The sequence below is a fragment of the Lynx canadensis genome, chromosome B3 (genome assembly GCF_007474595.2).
Source record: "Lynx canadensis isolate LIC74 chromosome B3, mLynCan4.pri.v2, whole genome shotgun sequence".
Classification (NCBI taxonomy): Eukaryota; Metazoa; Chordata; class Mammalia; order Carnivora; family Felidae; genus Lynx; species Lynx canadensis.
Window position 1 is genome coordinate 68,854,042 of NC_044308.2, and position 21,209 is coordinate 68,875,250.

Consider the following 21,209-nt stretch of genomic DNA (forward strand, 5'->3'; position numbering starts at 1 on the left):
AGGCCGCCTGACTCCAGCACCCTGTGCCTAACCCCTTTGCTGCTGCAGACCTGAAAGTGGTTTGGGGGGTCAGACTCAATCCAGCCCTCCTCTGACTGTAGAGGTACAAAGCAGAGGTCCTCAGGAAGACTTTTCCCTCATCCAGGTATCTTTGAAGCATCTGTGAAACCTGTCTTTGAAAACCAACAGCATGAAGAGCATGGGACCAGTGGTTTAGGTGGATTCATTGCAGAGGCCTGTGGAGGGAAGGCTGCTTGGTCTAGTTTGGTGAAAATCTCCTGACAGCATATTCTCTCCCACCCTTAGCAATGTTCTCTACCAGTGGTTCTCAACTTGGAGCAGGCATCAGAATCAGCTGGAGGGCTGGTTAAAACAGTCTCATCCCCAGAGTTTCTGAATCCTTAGATCTGGGATAAGGTCAGAGAATTTGCATTTCTAACAAGTTCTCAGGTAAAGCATTCTGGCCTCCACAGACCACACTTTGAGAACCCTCATCATATGCTAATGTGTTTTAGGTATTTTAGAGTTTCCTGTTTTGCAGTTATTGGCCTGTTTGTTTATTTTTAAAATATTTTTTTAATGTTCATTTTTTGAGAGAGACAGAGAGTGAGCGGGGGAGGGGCAGAGAGAGAGGGAGACACAAAATCCGAAGCAGGCTCCAGGCTCTGAGCTGTCAGCACAGTGCCCGAGGCGGGGCTCAAACTCACGAACCGTTGAGATCATGACCTGAGCTGAAGTCGGACACTCAAGGGACTGAGCCACCCAGGCGCCCTTGCCTGTTTGTTTCACCTACCTTTCCAGCTGTTTCACTGGGATGCCTCCCTTTAGCATTGAAAAATAGCAACTCTGTAGCTGGGTTTAAGAAAACAGTGCAAAGAATGGAGTTCTTAAACCAGTAACCAAGCAGGTATCTGCTTCTGTGTTCCCACTGCTCTGTTCCCAGCAAGTAGGCAGGTGCTTGGTACATAGATTCTCTGGAATAGTTGAGTGAATGGTAGATTTTCACTTCGGGAAGTATAGGAACAATTGTATCAAAGGGCTTGGAAGGGGAAGATGGTTACACACAGTTCCTTTTTGTTGCTAAGCAGGTGCTGTGCTTAACAGTTTCCCAAGTTCTTATGCCCATCCTCCTGCTCTTTAACCTACATGTTCCAATGTGTCCTTGTTTGCAGCTGCTCTCATTCGTGGAAACAGAAACAACTGTGCTCAATTCTCTAATAACCTTGATTGGCTAATCAGCAAATTGGATAGACTAGAATCTTCCTCAGGTAAGTGTTGACAGGAAACCACTGAAGAAGGTGGGGTTTTTTCTTTCTGGAAAAAAAAAAAATAAAAGTTGTATCTTTGAATAATTCTGTTTTCCCACTGAGGTGTAAGCAACCCTCAAGTGATTACTTCAACAAAGAGAAGGTCCTGAATCTTCCTGGTGCTGCTGTGACTTTATTTAACCACTCTAACCCAGACTTCAATGATTTCCTTTTCTGTTTCACTTTTCACTTTGTGTGTTTATCTCCATCCCCTGGATCCTTTCATTGCCCCCCACCCAGGCAGTGGTCTCCTACCTGCTGCTTGCAGTTCTTTTCCTTGGGTTTCTAAACCCTCTCTGAACATGCTTATCCTGTTGTGGTTAGAAGCAGACTGAAGGATGACATGGGATAGGAGGAAATGATGGTCCTCCATCCCGCTAAGTCACCCTTGACATCTATCTATAATGCTTCTTGATGACTCACAGAGAATTTGAGCCAAGAGAATGGTTGTTGTTGGTAAGTTAAGTAACTGGGCTGTGAAGCTCAACCATTGGCTTCCTCAGCGGTGAGAGAACATGACAGCTGCAGACCCCTCTCTGGAAAGCTAAAAGGTTTTAATGCTTTTTTCATTGTCCAGAGGTGGCCTGAACTTGGACAGGCCAAAGGAAGGCTCCCCTAAGGTCTATCCACCTACACCTATGTATTCTCAAGCCCCTGTTTTTTCTTCAGTGCCTCCTCCATGGGCCATGTTACATTTCATAATAATTTATGAAAACCTTGAGAAAACCAGAACCAAGGGGAGTGTTTTCAATAAAACCAATAAAGATACTGGCCAACTACTTCCCTTATATTTTCATCACGGTGTGTTACCCTTGTAGGTGCCAGGTTGCAGGGGCACAAGTTAGTGTTTAAGTCTTCCCTTCACAGAGAAAACCATCCAGTGTGCTGAGTAAAGAGGCAAAGGTAAACTTTATTTAGTGAGTTTATAGTTTGCTTGGTACACCAGTACATCTAAAATGAAAATACTTTCTGGGGTGGTTCCTAGAAAAACTCTTAGGCGAGGAACACTTACAATATTTTCTAAATTACTTGGAAGGACCTCTAGAATTGATACTAAACTGGGCATCCGCCATTTTAATTAAGTATTGCTTGGTCTGACCAAGTGAAGAATTCCATTTTACCGCTGCTCCTCTACAGTTTTTTCTTTTTTTAACTGAAGTGTAACCAACATACAGTATTCTGTTAGTTTCAGGTGTACAATATAGTGATTCAGCAATTCTGTAAATTACCCAGTGTTCATCATAAGTGTGCTCTTAATCCCCTTGACCTGATTTCACCCATCCCCCACCCACCTCCCCTCTGGTAACCACCAGTTTGCTCTCTGTATTTGAGTCTGTTCTGTCTCTTGTTTTCTTTGTTTCGTTTCTTAAATTCCACACATGGGTGAAATCATATAGTATTTGTTGTTCTCTGACTTACTTAACTTGCTGCTTCTCTATATCTTGACATAGAAGGATCATGTCTTTGTCTAAGAAGGAGGAAGGTGAGGTTAGTGCCTAAGGAAATAGCCTCTCTAAATCACAGATTTCTTAGGCCCCAGAGGCTCCTGAAGTCTACCAGAGATGGCTACAGTCTTTCTTCTGGCTGGAAATAGTTAATACATTCAAGGAGCTGATAATATTCTGTCCCCTCAGGATGGTCCTTTCACTTATAATTCAGGTTTCTGAAGTATGGTCGGTTCTGCAGGTTTTCTTTAACATCCACACGATTTTTGTGGCATTTATACAGGTATCTTGGAAGTTTTGCACTGCATCTTGACTGAAAGCCCAGAAGCCTTAAATCTGATAGCAGAGGGCCACATCAAGTCTATCATCTCCCTGTTGGATAAGCATGGGCGGAATCACAAGGTGGGTATCAGAAAGAAGAACCCAAACAGGGATGGACTTCTCCTGCTGCTTAATCACCAGTGTGTGTTACTGAGAGCATGTTGACTAGTCTCTTTCTTGGCTCTGATTTGAGGGTAGGGAAAAGAAAAACACTTTGGGAAACTGAGGTTCTGAAAGACACTTCCTGCCCTAGGAGCACACTCCAAGGCAGACGGTCACACTGGGTCTTGGAGGTCCTCTCTCTCTTCCCACCAGCTTCACAAGCCCAGCTCATCTATCACCTTCAGCCCTGAACATGGAGCCGACTGCATAAGGTGCTGGGCTGGGGTGAGTGCAAGACCTACCCTGGGGTCTAGGAACTTAGTAGTGGAACAGCTAATACCAAGCTGTAGAAAGAAGATACACAAAAATCAGATCAAAATAGCATAGAAAGTCTTGGCAACTGGCTTGTTATTAAATGAAATCAGATTTACCCTGAGCCGCACCAAGCAAAGGAAGTGAATCTACTTTTTTGCTCATGAGCAAGCAAGAGCACAGATACAAAATAGCTGTGTGCTTTGGGGCCTCATTTATATCATCTGCGCAATGGAGACAGTGCTACCTCATTTGCTAAGGTAGAAAGCTCCATCAGTTTTTCAGGGGTCTTAAAGTTCTGTCATCTCTGTTTTTATGGAATCATGTGTTGAAGACACCCGATTTGCAGGGAAAGTCTATTAAAATATGCTTTTTCCTGACTCTTCAACATCAGCCCTGTGGATGGGGAGTTCCTGCCCTAATTAGTGAGCAGGCAGGTACCCCAAGGCCGAGAGGGTGTATTTCAAGAGCAGATGACATGAGCGGCCGTGGCTTTGCTCCTGCAGTGACGAAAACTCAGCTTGGTCACTGGCCCTCTGTGTTCATCATCATTGGGGGGCGCTGCTTATTTGAGACACGTTTCAGGGGGTCCAGGAGAATAAGCCTCTGCAGCATTGCTTAGCTGTGCCTTCCTTAGGAAGCAGAAAAGCCATGGTCCTTAGCATCTGTGAAATTGCTTGGCAAAGAAGAGAAAGAAATATGTGGGGCCTGGAATTGCTTTCCCAAATGGGGTAAATCAAAAGCAGGCATGAGGCTCCAGCGTCAGATCAGCGTCTGTATGCTCCGACATGTTCTCTCCTGTCAGCAAAGCATAATAAGAGTAATAGATAAGCACCCAGGAAACACATGGTCTGGGCCACGAGCTACATGCAGGTGTCAGGAAGAGCCCCTTGGCTAGAGAAAAGCTGCTGTTGTTTCCTTGCTCCTGGGTCATCTTTATGGTCAGACCACATAAAGCACTTCATGAATAACCAGCTTTGTTATGGCTTCTTTCAGCCAAGAGCTACAGAGCATTTAATGGATGTCGCTTGGTAGTGAGTTGATGACTATTCTGCCCATTCCACAGTTGAGAAATCTGAGGCCAGTAAGCTGAAGGACTTTGCTACAAATCACTACCTGCTCTGATAGGTTACCCGAGTATAGTAGCAGGGCGCTCTTTAATCTTTGGGAGCCAAGGCACTGAGAAATTCCGGCAATGTTAGAAAAGTTCAGGCAGTATGTTCCCGGTACATAAAAGCCTCCTCAAGGATATCCCTTTTTTTGTCTCTTGATAGATTTTTGGATGAAGGTTGGTTTGCCATGAATTCAGGCCTTCCCTTAGAAATTATCTGGATAACTTTTATTTCCAAAGAGAAATCTGTCTCAAATCATCAATAAAGCTATCATAAATAGAGCTATTTGTGGTAGCTTTATAAAGAATGTGCAGAGTGAAGGCCAGACTTCTGCTGTGACGTTTTCTTTTTGCTTGGAAAATGTCAAGGTGATGTTTTGCTCTCCATGCTGCTCTTTTTTCTCCAGTCGTGGGTTTTCACATGTCTCTGATCTATTCACTTAGTTTTCCATGAAGATAGTGGCTGAAAATACATAGAATTAAAAAAAAATGTTTTAATGTTTATTTATTTTTGAGAGAGACCGTGTGAGCAGGGGAGGGGCAGAGAGAGAGGGAGACACAGAACCCAAAGCAGGGTCCAGGCTCTGAGCTGTCAGCACAGAGCCCGACGCGGGACCCAAACCCATGAACCACGAGATCATGACCCGAGCCAAAGATGGACACTTAACTGACTGAGCCACCCAGGTACTCCAGAAAATACATAGAATTTTAGAAGCACAAAGCACCTCACAGCTCTCCCAATAATAGCAACAGTAATTATGGTGACGACGATAGCTAACATTTGTTGTGCATTTGAGAAATGCAAGGTGCTGTCCTCCACATTCCCATGCATTTTCTTTGTCCTCAGTATGACCCCATGATGTAGCATTGTTATTTCCACTTGTCGGTGGCAGAAACAAGGCTGAGACGTGGGCCCTGACATGTTAAGCCACGTGCCAGAGTCCACACAACTCGTTCACGACAGCCCAGGACCAGACTTTGAGTCTCCCCCTCAGCGTTTAATATTCTTTCCAGTGTTTCTCAAACTGCCGTCTGTGAACATGTTCTTTGGGGTCCACGTGTTCCGGGAGAATATTTTTAATTGCACGTTCTTATTTTTATAGTTCTCTAAAAACAAAACTGCACAGTGAAGAATTCATAATTAGAAGGCATTTTTAGACCAGTAAAGGTTTCTGAGACTGGAGTTTGCACTCCCCTGTGGGCCCATCTGTGGTCTTCAGGGTCATGACATTTTTCTTTAAAAAAAAAAAAAAGGTTTGTACATCTCATGGGTTTGATGAACCCCTTTTTGTACTGTTCCAGCTCTAATCACAGGTTTAAGACAGGAGTAGATACAGTGGTGGCAGTAATTAATGCCGCCTCTAAGATTTTTCACTTGTTAGCTCTCTCCCTGACGTGGAAAGCATTGCCACTCATCTAAAGCATGATCCAATGGAGGTCAGAAAGTTCGAGGGAAAGAACACAATCTCTGGAGTGAAAAGACCATTCTCCGAATGCTCTCTGCCCCTCGACCTCTCAGTGCCTTGACTCGTGATGAAATCTCCACATCTCCTCACTTCTTAGTTTTCCAGCACCCATGAAAATTTCTGTCTGCCCTTCAAAACTTACTCAAATGCCACTCCTCCTTAAAGTTTTCTTTTTTTTTTTTAAATGTTTATCTTGAGAGAGAGCAAGTGAGAGAGTGTGAGCAGGGGAGGGGCAGAGAGACGAGGGGAGAGAGAGAGAGAAAGAGAGAGAGAATCCCAAGCAGACTCCACACTGTCAGTGCAGAGCCCGACGTGGCGCTTAAACCCACAAACCGTGAGATCGTGACCGGAGGTGGAATCGAGAGCCTGATGTTCCACCATCTGAGCCACTCAGGTGCCCCGAGGAAACTTTCTCTGATACCAGTTGGATGTGATCTCCTCTCCTCCATCCTACCACTGGCCCTCCATTCCTTGGTGGTTCTGCTTCACCTGTCACTGTAGTCATGTTTGCACATAGATTGCTCTCACAGACTCTACGTTCCTTCAGGGCAGGGACCAACTTTTCATTCCTCACAGTGCCAAGCTCATACATTACACATAGCAGGCATTTAATACATGTTTGTTGAGGGTGTCCTAAATGAATAAAAGCAATGAATGGAGCCAGAATACATTCCCATCTCACCTTGGATGGAAGCTCACCCATATGGACGGGCCTTGTCTCATCCAACAGATGGCTGGCTTATCAGAGCTAAGAAACACACTATGTTAGTAGCACTGGTTTTTCTTGTTTGGTGAAAAGAACAATTGGAACATTTTAAGTCGCCCTCTAATTTTCCCATGGACTAAGCATCTAATAATAAAAATAAAATATGCCCTTTTTACTTGCCCCCAAGCCTATCTTATGCCAAACCTCCTCAGTAGTCACAAATATGTTTTATTTTTATGAGGATTTCGAGCCCCCAATGAGAAAAATATGTGGTAAAATGTAACAATTTTGGTCCCAAAAAAGTAGACACCAGAATTGGAGGTTTGGCCTGGGTTATGGGGAAGGTAGAACACAGGGAAGCATACCATTAACTCCCATGTAGTTGCTATAGTAGCTCCATGAAATTATCTCTGAGCCCCCGGGCAGCCAAGGCAATAGAGAAGCCTTTCTAGAAACCCAGTTCGCCTCTGCAGCAAGAAAAAAAAAATCTGTTCCTCAGGGGCTTTAAAAATCTTCATTTTTCAAATACAGGACTCAATAAGAAGAATCACAGAATAAGTACCATTAGCATTTTTACAGCTTTTATACAGAATAATTACATTTTAGCATGGAGCTGTTTTTATAGATATAAGCTGAAGGGCAAAATGCAACAGCCAACTGATGTTTCCATGGATATACGATAGGTGTTTATTTTTGAAGGAGAATTTCCACATAAGCCTCTGTTTGGGGGTAGAGACTAGTGGAAATAAAAAGCAGACGGAGAGGATCTTGAATGAAATGTGGGGTCTGAAAAGGAGGACAGCCAGAAGCCAATGACCTCTACAACACGAGCGAAGGACAGTCTCCAGTTGGGCCAGTGTATAGATTAGAGAAGCCTAACTCCTATGACAGCCCAGATTCCTACTAGGAAGATTTATCTTTGCTCCCATCACCACCCTAGGCCAGTCAGTGGGAGGGCTTCAGGCTGTGTGGCCACTCAGGGGAGACACGAGTTCCTTCCATCTAAAGGCTTCGCAGAAGGCAGTGTGCTTTACTCCTTGTGTTCAAATGAAGACTCTCAGCTGGTGAGTCTGGTGTGGGGAGGAGTGGAGGGGAACAGAGGAAGTGGTCCTAAACACCTGCATTTCTGGCACGTTGCTAGGTGATGCCCTTGTCATCTTCCCCGGGACCCCTACTTCTGGCTGGGAGGAGAGTGTGAGTGCGTAGAGGACTGTGTAGAAGATTTTTAGGGACCAGGCCTGAAAGCCATGTAGGTCATGTCCATCCGCTTTCCATTGCCCACAACTCAGTCACATGACCCCACACACTGCAGGGTAGGCTGGGAAGTGGGGCCTCTGTGGGCTGTGGAGTAGAAGGAATTGGAGCTCGGTGACTGCTCGTCCGTGCCTGCCACATCTAGCCACATTTCTCAGAGGCCACGAAAATACTCCCTCTCCCTAAGTACAGATGACCCCCAGGCATAATGCTTGTGGGTCCCCTGTGGTGGGCTGGCCTTGTCTACGTTCCCGTCACCTTGACAGGAACCCACTTAAACCTTTTCAGATAGGCAGTCTGGCCACGTTGCCCTGTTTTACCCCAAGAAAGGCCTGCTAAAACAAAGCCTAAACAAGTCAGCCCCGTTGCTTTCTGGCATAGTTTATTTATAAGTGAGACATTATATTAGGCAGGTCCTTCTCACAGAGACTTTTTTCTCCTTGCTCTTCCTGCTGGATGTGAATTAAGCTCTGCTGTCCCTCTAGCTATGACAGCAAGGCTCCCGCAGCCATCACTCGAAGGCAAAACCGATGAAAATGTCTGATAGGCTGGATGATAAGTATTTAATTTCCTGGCCATCTATGGCTCTTTCCTTAGAATGAGAAATTATCCCCTGGATTTCCAGTTCCACAGTCAATATGTTTCACAGAGTGGGAATGGTAAGAGTTCTCCATTAAACTGCCTTTGGGATTCTTTTCTGCTTGTCCCATAAATGTGCTTTGTATTTATCTGGAACGAAATTGACATTCAGGGAGTCAGGTAGGAAATTGGTTTGTGAGAATTATGGATACTAATGCCAACAACCTGAATTCATCCAACCCCACTAAGCATCGAGTCTTAGTGGCCACTTTGAAAGACTGAAATGTGGCTGCCACAATCTTGTCGGTTATTATTTATCAATTGCCGTTTGCACACACCTCCCTGTAGGGGAGACAGGGGAGAGCAGTGCCTGGCCCAGAACAGTTTCCTCTGTCGATCTAGGCACACAAAATCTGAATGAGAGAGGATGTGGCACAAGGAGACTGTGGCTAGGAAGCCAGGGGCTGGGTTCCCACTTCCCACGCAGCTGGAAAATGAAGAGGTGCAGAGGTGGCTTGGTGGCTGGTCTCATAGGTTCAGGGAACACTTGGGCTCTGGAAGGTTTGCTCTCACTCTAGGAGAGAAGGAGAGCGGGTGAAAGGTTGTTGAAGACCATTAGTAGGAATAGAAGTGTCTCTTAACGAACTTTGAGGATATCACAGCAGGAGACCCAGGAACTGGAATCTGCCCTACTGTGTTCTCTACTGACCTATGTGAGGTTCCCCAAGGCTGCTGCCTTTGAGGGACCTTGGTCAAATGGAAAGCTGAGTGCTGTTAGATAACAAAAATTCAAGGAGATTTTAAAGACCTGATTAGCTTTGTTAATCGATTCATGAATCGGGCAGCAACCCATCTAGCAGTAGAGGGGAGCTCCATAGGGCTACAGGAAAGGAAAGTCTTTGAAAGGAAGAGAGGAAGTGGGGGGAAAAGGAAACTACTAGCAAAGAATCCATTGTTTTAGGCAAGGTCACCCTCCTATTGGGAACAGAAGGGATCTATCAGTCAATTTCCTATTGCTGACCGGGAAATCCCCATGCTGACTGGTTAAAGGTTACATTCCTAGGGGTTTGAAACTACAATTAGATTAGGTATTAAGTCTTGGCTTACTGACTTGGGCCCTTAACCCAAGTGATGCCATTTGGAGCCTGTGGCTTTCTCTTTAACAGCACCTTTCATGAAGAGCTATGAGTCCCTACTGATCATAGTGCAGGGGGTTTCCAAGGCTGGGCAGGAGCATAAACTTAGCCTCGATGCCAATGAAGGACCTTCCAGGTCCTTCTGGGTCCATGCCCCATTCATGCACGACTCCCAAGAGGGTGTCAGGCCTGGATTTTGTGCTCCAGATGCCTCATCTGACCCTAGTCCTGCCATGGCTGGGATATTAACCCAGACCGTCTGTCTTCACAGCCCATACTCCCACCTGTTTTCACAGAACAGTGATCACAGGTCACATGCATAGTTGAGAGGGAAGGGGCCTAAGGTGAGGGCAAAGGGGCTAGAAGGAACCCAGCTTCGTGTCCCCCAGGGGCAGCAGGCTCCAGCATTGCTCACTGATTTTCCTGGTGAGGAAGGTGTGGTGGCCTTGACTCTGAATAGGTCCCCCCACCTGCCACCAGCCTCCCCTCGCCACTTCACAAGGCCCGCTTCCTCCCTATGTCTTGGCAATCAGGTCCTGCCCACTGTGCCCTCCAGGTGGTCCTAAGGCTTTGTGGGTTGTGTCCTGCTGCAGGTTCTGGATGTGCTGTGCTCCCTCTGTCTCTGCAATGGGGTCGCCGTGAGAGCCAACCAGAATCTGATTTGTGACAACTTGCTGCCCCGGAGAAACCTGCTCCTGCAGACGCGGCTGATTAACGACGTGACAAGGTGAGGCCACTATCATCATTCCACAGTGTCCATCTTGTTTCCAGACAGGAAAGGAAGAGGGCTGATCTGAACTCCAGGGCTGCGTCCCCATGGTTTCCATGGTGAAGTGGGTACATAAGATAAGACTGGGCAGATGTGTGCTTTTTCAGGGCCCTGTACACCAGCCCTTTTCACAGGGTTTTAAACGTTTCCCCTGAAGTAGCCTACAGTGGAGAGTATGTGTTCCACCTGAGGGCCAGAGCATTTAACCCGAAGTGGTGTACCATGTTTCATGTTACAGTTAAGTACAGATCTTGTAACTTCTTCGTAACGTACTCCCTTTTCTTCTTTTAATTTTTTTTTAACGTTTATTTATTTTTGAGACAGAGACAGAGCATGAACAGGGGAGGAGCAGAGAGAGAGGGGGACACAGAATCTGAAACAGGCTCCAGGCCCTGAGCGGTCACCACAGAGCCCGACGCGGGGCTCGAACTCACGGACCGTGAGATCATGACCTGAGCCGAAGTTGGACGCTTAACCGACCGAGCCACCCAGGCGCCCCCTCACTTTTATTTTAATATACCACCTTTTATTTTTTTAATCTTTTTTTTTTTTAATTTTTTTTTTTTCAACGTGTATATATTTTTGGGACAGAGAGAGACAGAGCATGAACGGGCGAGGGGCAGAGAGAGAGGGAGACACAGAATCTGAAACAGGCTCCAGGCCCTGAGCGGTCAGCACAGAGCCCGACGCGGGGCTCGAACTCACGGACCGTGAGATCATGACCTGAGCTGAAGTCGGACGCTTGACCGACCGAGCCACCCAGGCGCCCCCTCACTTTTATTTTAATATACCACCTTTTATTTTTTTAATCTTTTTTTTTTTTTTTAATTTTTTTTTTTTCAACGTGTATATATTTTTGGGACAGAGAGAGACAGAGCATGAACGGGCGAGGGGCAGAGAGAGAGGGAGACACAGAATCTGAAACAGGCTCCAGGCCCTGAGCGGTCAGCACAGAGCCCGACGCGGGGCTCGAACTCACGGACCGTGAGATCATGACCTGAGCTGAAGTCGGACGCTTGACCGACCGAGCCACCCAGGCGCCCCCTCACTTTTATTTTAATATACCACCTTTTATTTTTTAATCTTTTTTTTTTTTTTAATTTTTTTTTTTCAACGTGTATATATTTTTGGGACAGAGAGAGACAGAGCATGAACGGGCGAGGGGCAGAGAGAGAGGGAGACACAGAATCGGAAACAGGCTCCAGGCCCTGAGCGGTCAGCACAGAGCCCGACGCGGGGCTCGAACTCACGGACCGCGAGATCATGACCTGAGCCGAAGTCGGACGCTTGACCAACCGAGCCACCCAGGCGCCCCCTCACTTTTATTTTAATATACCACCTTTTATTTTTTTAATCTTTTTTTTTTTTTTTAATTTTTTTTTTTTTTTCAACGTGTATATATTTTTGGGACAGAGAGAGACAGAGCATGAACGGGGAAGGGGCAGAGAGAGAGGGAGACACAGAATCGGAAACAGGCTCCAGGCCCTGAGCGGTCAGCACAGAGCCCGACGCGGGGCTCGAACTCACGGACCGCGAGATCATGACCTGAGCCGAAGTCGGACGCTTGACCAACCGAGCCACCCAGGCGCCCCCTCACTTTTATTTTAATATACCCCCTTTTATTTTTTTAATCTTTTTTTTTTTTTTAAACCTAGCTCAGCTCCTGGATACTTCCAGCACTATTGCATTGGTCCTGCTTTTATTTTTTTTTTAATTTTCTTTCTTTTATTTAATTTTATGTTTATTTCTGGGAGAGTGCAAGCAGGGGAGGGGCAGAGAGAAGGGGGACAGAGGATCCGAAGCCAGCTCTGCCCTGACAGGCTGACAGCAGCGAGCCTGATGTGGGGCTCACAAACCACAAGATCAAACCTGAGCCCAAGTCAGATGCGCAACTGACTGAGTCACCCAGGTGCCCCTCCAAGTCTTGTGATAGAATGGATGCCCCATGTTGATACTATGGTTTCTTGCATCCTCTGGCACATGGCATTCGAGGTTATCTGTGAAGGCCACGATGAAGATGAAGAGCATGGGCTCTCACAGAATCCTAGCCTGCTGATCCACACGTGCAGCCACATGTGAGTCATGTGAACTCATGGGACTTACCTTAGGCAGGCCTAAGTTATTGAGCTATCTTCTACCCAGGCCCACTCCCTAATCTACAAGGTAAGGAAAGAACTGTGGAGTGTAGAGCAGAACTGAGCCATCCACACAGTTTCTTTTGGTACCAACCTGGTTTTTCCTGGCCCACCCAAAATGGGACGCAGCTCCAGCCCAGAACAGTGGATATTTAAGAATAGCACTCCAACCAGGAAAACTCTAAATGGTTTGTCCCAAGCTTTTAACCATCTTTCTGGATACATTAAGTCCTCCAGCCCTTATCAAAGTTGGCTAAGAGTGACTTCTCTTCCCTTCTCCCTTTTTCTGCTGTCTTCAATCGAATTTTTTCGGCTTTATTCATTGAAGTATAATTGACAAACAGTTAAAGGATATTTAAAGTATGGAATATGATGATTTGATATACATTGTGAAAGGATTTGCCCCATCAGATTGAGTAACACATCTGCCACCTCACATATTTATCCTTTTTGTGTGTGAGAGAGCCCTTAAGTTCTTCTGTCTTGGCACATTTCAATTATGCAATACAGTGTTACCAACTGTAGCTACGATGTTACACGTTGTATCCTCCTACGATATGCATCTTATAAGTGAAAGTTTGTACCTTTTTTCTAACCTCTGTTTTTGCCACCCCCTACCTCTGCCCCTGGCAACTGCTTTTCTGCTCTGGAGAAGTTTTGCGTTTTTTTTTTTTTTTTTTTAGATTCCACCTGTAAGTAGTTCCATGTCGTTTTCTTTGTCTTGCTTGCTTGCTTGCTTTAGAGAGGGAAAGAAAAGGAACACGAGTGGGGGAGGGGCAGAGAGAGAGAGGGAGAGTATCTTAAGTAGGCTCCTTGCTCAGCGCAGAGCCCGATGCGGGGCTTGATCCCACAAACCGTGAGATCATGACCTGAGCCAAAACCAGAGTCAAATGCTCAGCCAACTGCGCCACGCAGGTGCCCCTGGTCTGGCTTATTGCAAATAGAGGTTTCTTAATGCTTTCAAGAGGCCACTGTTACTGGTTATGCTTAGGTGACAAAGCTGCCACTGTGGGAATAGGGGGAGCTTGAACCAATTTCCCAGGAGATGGAACTTGATTAAGTTCCTTCTTCCACTTACAGAAAGACACAAGGATTTATGGTTATGCATTTCTATGACGTTTTCAGCATCTTTTACCCATGGTCGGCACTCAGTAAATGCTGCTTGCCTTGAATGGAACAAGGAGACGTTCTTTATATTTTTAAATAGAATTAACATTGTCCTGACACCTCCCACTGAGAACTCGATCAAGTGTTAGAGGCTCTAAGCGTTTCCTATTTTAGAATCCTATGAAAAACACAAAAGTGCTCTTGCCTTCAGTTGACAGTGCGTCCTGTGGCCCAGTTCAACCTGCTTGCCGTTGTTTATCTCCGTGCTTCCGAGTCTGTAGCTGCCACCTGTCCCGTGTTCAATTTCAGCATTCGGCCAAACATCTTCCTGGGAGTTGCTGAGGGCTCAGCACAGTACAAGAAGTGGTACTTCGAGCTGATCATAGACCAAGTGGACCCCTTCCTAACAGCTGAGCCCACACACCTACGGGTGGGCTGGGCCTCTTCCTCAGGCTATGCTCCATACCCTGGAGGTGGAGAAGGATGGGGAGGCAACGGTGTTGGAGACGACCTGTATTCCTATGGCTTTGATGGCCTTCACCTTTGGTCAGGTGAGTACCTTGCCAGAGCTTTGGCCCCTTTTCCCTTGCTGGAGATGATCGAGGCTTGAATTGTTCAAGCTTCGGTGGTCACTTTCTGTCAAAAGGATGCAGACTCAAAAGTCTCAGCTAATTAGAGGGTTAAGTGGAAAACACATCAGATCTGAAATGAGACTGTCCTGCTTTGCCACCATGACTCCGGACTTACTTGTAGCTGCGTGATCTAGTGTGGCTCAGTTAACGATTCCCAAGCTCAGTGACTGTATCTGTAGCATCACTATTGCCTAGGATGTTAAGGGTTATATAGTCAAACCGGGAAAGAGACTCAGCATTTGTTTACTGGACAGTGAGCTTATATACCTTTTGTACATTTTTCCCCTCACTTTATTTATATAATGACCCCTTAATGTAGATAATACTGTTTTTAACGTGTACTTATTTTTGAGAGAGAGCGAGCGAGCAGGGAAGGGACAGAGAGAGGGAGACACAGAATCCAAAGCCGGCTCCAGGCTCTGAGCTGTCAGCACAGGGCCTGATGCGGGGCTTGAACCCACAGACCATGAGATCATGATCTGAGCTGAAGTTGGATGCTTAACCAACTGAGCCACGCAGGCGCCCCAGTGTTCATAATATTGGCCTCATGGGATGCATGTGGAACCACCACAAAGATGTTTAAGTAGTTTATTTACAGTCATGCTGAGAGGGATCTAGATCTGACTACAAGTCCATCATTATGTCAGTGCAACATGTTGCTTCATGATACACTTTACAGAATGCCTGGATCAGTGCCGGGCACACCCTAAATGCCAATCGCTTAAAAAAAAAAAAAAAAAGTGCAACTTCCTTTTTAAAACTCCACTGATCCTTTCCCCAAGCATATCTGTGGCCTGTGCCCGCAGGAATGGGTTAGCTTCTGCCTAGACGAAAATGCAAGGCTAACTTTTAGGCTTTCCCCCAGAACTAGAGCTTTACCTCTTCTTTCTGTTGTCCACAGCACATCGTACCTGTATCTTTTGTGAGACTGTATTTGGAGTCACTGTGTCCCTTGTAGAAATCCCTTATGTAAGCATGTCTCTTACGTAAGAAACGATGACACACATTCTTCCCCAAATCCAGTACTACGGAAAAGCTTGTCTCTACAACACAACCTATACATTTACTTTTGCAACTGGGAACTATGTAACCTATCACATTTTCCTTTTTCCCTCCACTTTTGGGCCAAAACCGTCACCTGGGGCTCTGATTCCATATCTTACAGTTGGTATGTATTTTCAGCGGGTCGGCATGGGTTGGTTTTTTCATTTTTTGTGCTGTTGTACGTTCAGTATAAACATTTAAAAACTTTTAGGAATGGTGTCTGCTTACTTATTGATAAATGTATCCTGGATCATGTGTGGGAAGAAAAAAAAAAAATCTCTGTTTTGTGTGTCCCAGGGGACAGTGTGGTGCAGACAAAGGCAGGTGAAAAATGGCAGAATGATGGGTGATAGTGACGTGAAAGCCTTGTCTTGTCATTCTCTTATCCTCCCAACTTCCCTTCGCCAGTGCCATCTTCATGGGGAGTGACCGTGCATCTTCCCTTCTTGGGTCACGGAGCCACTGTGTCTGTGGCTGTACAGACTGTGGCTGTGATGTGGGTTAGCCTCACATGTCATGAAGTGCTCAGAAAGCTGTCTCCGAGGAAGTGAGTGAAAAAGAAAGAGTTCTTATGCTTACCTACATCTACATCTCCTGAGTTTGGTAGGGTGGAATCTGTGAGGGGGCATGAGCGGGATTGGCTTGACAACATCATTCCCCTGCTGCCTGCTGATAGCTGCTCCTCTCCTGCCATCTCGTCACCATCACCCAAGCTACACCTGCATCCCAGGTTACACCTGAAGGGAACTCTGCCTGGGGACTGGTTAAGGAAATCCGGAGGACACCTAGACTGTTGGATGAGGCAAACTGGACCCTTGTTCCAAAGAGAAACTAACCGTGCTCAAAGGAAAAGTGTTACTCAGTCCTTCCCAGATTTTGTAGCACTGTGTGGGGCACTTAGTGGATCCCTCCATAAAATCTGCGGAATGAATACATCGATGAGTCAAGAGACAGAGAAGCCAGGGCATCCGGGAAAGGTTGCCATTTGCATTTCAGAACTCGAACATCCATCTAATTGTGTACCATTCCCGGAGCATGCCACATGCTCGTCATCCCTCTTGTCCTTTCTCAGCAGAAGACTGGGAAGCCAGATGCGCCGAGCCCACACCAGTCATCATGAGCAGTGGCCCTTCTGATTGGTGATAGATGACAGGGGAAAGGGACTTGGGACTCTGCATTTCAGGAGCTGATTGTGGCTCTCTGAACATGACCCACACTTAGTAATACAATGCCGTATAGGTACATTCAGAGAACCTCACCCCCTCAGTCCTCAGCATCTGATGAGATGTGGAGAGACCAGTGTCAGCAAGATTGACACGTCTCGTGCTCATTAAAACACAAAGCTTCCTTGGGTCTGACATCATTCTGAATTCCCCAGCCAGCACACAGGGAACATATATCTGGCAGAAGGCACTGCGGGTAAATATGCCAACATGTGTTCCAGTTGAAGAAATAAGGTTTCTGTTAATGACTCCCACCAGGACACCACTGTATCTCGGACTATCTGATGAAAGGATAATTGTTGGATGAAGAAATGAAATGGAAACAATACTCCAACTTACTGCAGGATGTAAGGGAGGGTGGCTAGGGAGACCTACTGGGAACTCCTCCTGACAAGTTTTCTCCTTTTCCTTGAGATATAAATGCCCAAGTCCATTAACTTTAAACTCATCTGTATGTATGAACTAAGCTACTGCCTCGAACTGATCTTTAATGTACTTATTAAAGCACAGTGGAGGGGCGCCTGGGTGGCTCAGTCGGTTAAGCGGCCGACTTCGGCTCAGGTCATGATCTCACAGTCCGTGAGTTCGAGCCCCGCGTCGGGCTCGGGGCTGACGGCTCAGAGCCTGGAGCCTGTTTCAGATTCTGTGTCTCCCTCTCTCTCTGACCCTCCCCCGTTCATGCTCTGTCTCTGTCTCAAAAATAAATAAACGTTAAAAAAAAATTTTTTTTAAAGAAATAAAGCACAGTAGATACTGTCGTTATTGGTAGGAATTATAGTGCCCCTAACATGTAGTCGCTGGAAAGAGTCAAGAAGAAACAGCATATGGCTTTGGAGTTGTGCCTGGGTTTGAATCCCAGCGCTTCTGTTTACTGATTTTTTTTTTGATTCTGGGCTCAGAGACTTGGTTTCCTCAGATAAAATGAAGATGTATAGGCTCTTATGAAATTTAAATGAGGTAAGGAACATGAAGTTCATGACACATTAGCTACCCAGTAAATACGATTTCCCATCCCTCGTTGTCTGTGGGGTCCACTGTAATCCTAAAGACCATGTCCAGAGTTGTGGGTACCTCACTGGAGACCAGGAGAGCAGCCCATCCTCAGGGGAACTACCTGAGTCCCGTGCTGAATGGGAAAGGATGTTTCTTTTTTTTTTTTTTTTAACGTCTATTTTTGAGAGACAGAGTGCATATAGGGGACAGGGGGAGGGGGTGCAGAGAGAGAGTGAGGGAGACACGGAATCCAAAGCAGGCTCCAGGCTCCGAGCCGTCAGCGCAGAGCCTGATATGGGGCTTGAGCTCACAAACCGTGAGATCACGACCTGAGCCGAAGTCGGACGCTCAACCCAGGCACCACAGGAAGGGAAGTTTCAGGTGACCTCCTGGGATGATGAATGAGCTTTTTCTCTATGTAAGGAAAAAGCAGTCTTCATGGGTCTTTTTAGCCACCAAAGTCTGTGAAGCCACTTTCAAGCATCAGCTGTAGATCTATCCCCCATCTTAACCCTCTTAACAGGCTCCTGAGTCAGCTTAGCCACTGGGAGTTTCCTTTCCGAGGATGGGTTCTTTTCTGGTCCTGGCATTGCTTTCCCTCTCCTGACATAGCCTTCATGTGGCCTTTTGGGGCTGCCATTGGGATGAATTCGACTCAGAGCTTCCTGTAGTATGTTCCTGGCTGGGGGGACAGTTTCACAGAAAGAAATCTGTCTACGTTTCCCTTTTAATACCTTTTCCCCTTGTGCAGTTGGAATAAGCAGAGGAATCTACCTTCCCGAGTGATAAGTGACGCAGGAAATGAATGGAGTAAAATTGCATTTCCTGATTTATTATGATGTCTGGCTTTTTAAACTTTTAAATCATTTAGCTCAACAATCACATTTGTATGAGAGGGTCTTTACCTGTCTCCCTCCTGAGAGGAGTCCCAGCACTGAGCTGTGGAGGCACACCCCACTGTGACTCAGACCCTTCCAGCCCTGCTGCTGCTCTGTGAAGAGGACCCAAGGAGTGGCTAAAGAACACCAGCATTTCTACGTGTTTGGATCCTCTCTCCTTCCGAATGCCAGAGTGTTTGTGTTTGCGTGATAGTGCCAAATTCTGCAGTGCCTGGGGCAGTGGAAATGCTGATCGGTTGCCTACATTACTCATCAGAAGAGGCTAAATCCTGCAGGAATGTGTCCTTGGGTCAATTTGAAGATGTGCAGCCTATGATAAAGTGAGATTTTCCTTTATCTTACAATGCTGCTTTGGAATGGCCTTTCTGATCTTCCCGGGACCTTAAGGTAGGCCCAGGCCTCTGAGCCAGGGGCAGTTTATTCAGACAGAGAGAGGCTACAGGACTCCCAAGCCTGTTTGGGTGGGCTGTGGCTAGGATTATAGAGACTTAGACTTTGTAACTCCTTTGCTTTCCTTTCTATGGACTAGCCCTTCTGTTGGTTGTTCTAAAGGGTCACATACGTGAAACATACTTGAAAGTGACTATTTTTGAGCATTCTCTTCACCAAAGGGTCTTACTCATTTCTATTAACTCAATACAGTGACTTTTCGAGTCTCTTTCTGGACTCAGCCCTCAATGCCATGATTCTCCATAGTGTTATTTTTTCATCATAATACCAAAGACATTCCTACAGCGTTCTGGCATTCTTCTCTACTGTTAGCCTAGTAATTAAAGTTTCTAGAGCTTCAGAAACAAAAGCAATAATAGTACTTACTGTGGGTTATGATGTGTCAGATACGCTTCTAATCCCTCTTTAGGGAATAATTCATCCAAAACTCAAACAACCTCATGACGCTATTTTCACTTGACAGATGAAGAAACTTGAGTTGACAGAGGTAAGTGATTTGCCCAAGGTCACACAGTAAGTGACAGAGCCAGGACTCTAGCCCAGAGAGTCTGGTTCTAGAAATGCCCAGTTATTGCTACATGCTAAACCTTTTGAATGGCATACAGGACATCAGTCATTTGTTTCTTTGAAGTCCCGGGAATAATTACGGTACCTTACAAACAACTCTTAACAATAGTGTGGGCAACACGGTACCCATTTTATAGAGGTGGAATCTGATTTTCTGGTAAAATTACATGCCCAGCTTCAGGTAACAGACAAAGACTTGGTATTGAACTCAGCCCTCTGTGATCCACTTGTGCTCCCTGCCACAATGCTACCTCACTACAGAGCAATTTAAAGGACAAGTATGTTGTTTAAATGTGGGGTACAGGACCCTTCTGAATCATTTGGAGCCTGGAAAGCCCTCATGGGGTTAGAGATTTCTTCTTGTAGATGAGAACAGATTTATAAAACAGTGTGTAAAAGCCATTGCACAATTCCCTTGTTTCCTAGTTTGAGAACCTTCAAGCTGCTCCCATTTTAAAACTAAGTATACCTTATCAGATGATATTTTACAACAAGAATATTATATGAAATGGGTTTTTTTTTATTCCAATAGACTTCCCAAACCATTGCTCTATGTAGTCACTAAGTACATGCTTCCTATCCAGTAATTATCCACTGTCTCCCTTTAGTTTCTGGATAGTATCAGTCCCAACTCTGTATTCTGCATATGTTTTAAAAATAGGTTCAAACCATGATTTCACTTGGCCTACTGATGATCTTCTACTCGGTGCCCATTCTTTTAGAATAAAGGAGTTTTGTAAAAGGCAGTGGTGTTTACCACAAGGGTATAATTGCTCATCCTGGTTGTTGTTTTCCACCAACGGAGGGAACTAGACAGGAGAAATGCTCTCGGCTGCCATTCTTCGGGAAGGCACTTGGCAACTATGGCATCTTAAGGGCTAAATAAAGCTTGGAACTCAGCTTCCAATGGCATCAAAGCACTGCTGTAGATGAAGAGTATCCCTCGTGAAAGCTGCTCTCTGTCTTTACTGGCCGAGGTTCTGGCCGGCAGGGAAGCCAACAGTGCACTTTGAGCAGCTAGGACGAGAGGGCGCTGGCATCACAATTCAACACTGTCAGTTTGTCCTAGTTTATGTGAGTCTCAGAACAGTAAAGGACCTTCTCATTTGTATTTTTAGCCAGCAAGGATCTGAATACCTTGAAAGTTAGTTGACCGGGGCGCCTGGTTGGCTCAGTTGGTTGGGCGTCCGACTTTGGCTCAGGTCATGATCTCGTGGTTCATGCGTTCAAGCCCTGTGTTGGGCTCTGTGCGGTCAGCTCGGAGACTGCAGCCTGCTTCAGATTCCATGTCTGTCTGTCTGTCTGTCTGTCTGTCTGTCTCTCTCTGTGCACCCTCCCCCACTCACGCTCTGTCTCTGTCTCTCTCAAAAATAAACATTGAAAAAAATAAAGCTAGTTGACCAACCAAGCGTTTCAGTGGCTTCTTGGTTTTCCCAAATTCACAGAAATCTCTTGGGATTTTTTTTTTCAAATGACTACAATGATATTATCCAGAAGTTAAACTAAAGGAGAAAGAAACAACTGAAGCAGAAAAGATTGGGTTTTTTTTTTTTTTAATTTTTTTTTTTTTTCAACGTTTATTTATTTTTGGGACAGAGAGAGACAGAGCATGAACGGGGGAGGGGCAGAGAGAGAGGGAGACACAGAATCG

The 21,209-nt window shown here is 45.7% G+C and overlaps 1 protein-coding gene across 1 annotated transcript in view; it reads left to right on the forward strand.

Annotated features, from left to right (window-relative positions):
• The window catches only part of RYR3 (ryanodine receptor 3), a 357,957-nt gene that overhangs the window by 106,552 nt on the left and 230,196 nt on the right, over positions 1 to 21,209 (forward strand). The window contains 4 exon segments of the mRNA XM_032593518.1: positions 1,173 to 1,268; positions 3,036 to 3,154; positions 10,333 to 10,466; positions 14,060 to 14,301. Of these exon segments, the coding sequence (XP_032449409.1) occupies positions 1,173 to 1,268; positions 3,036 to 3,154; positions 10,333 to 10,466; positions 14,060 to 14,301 (591 nt within the window).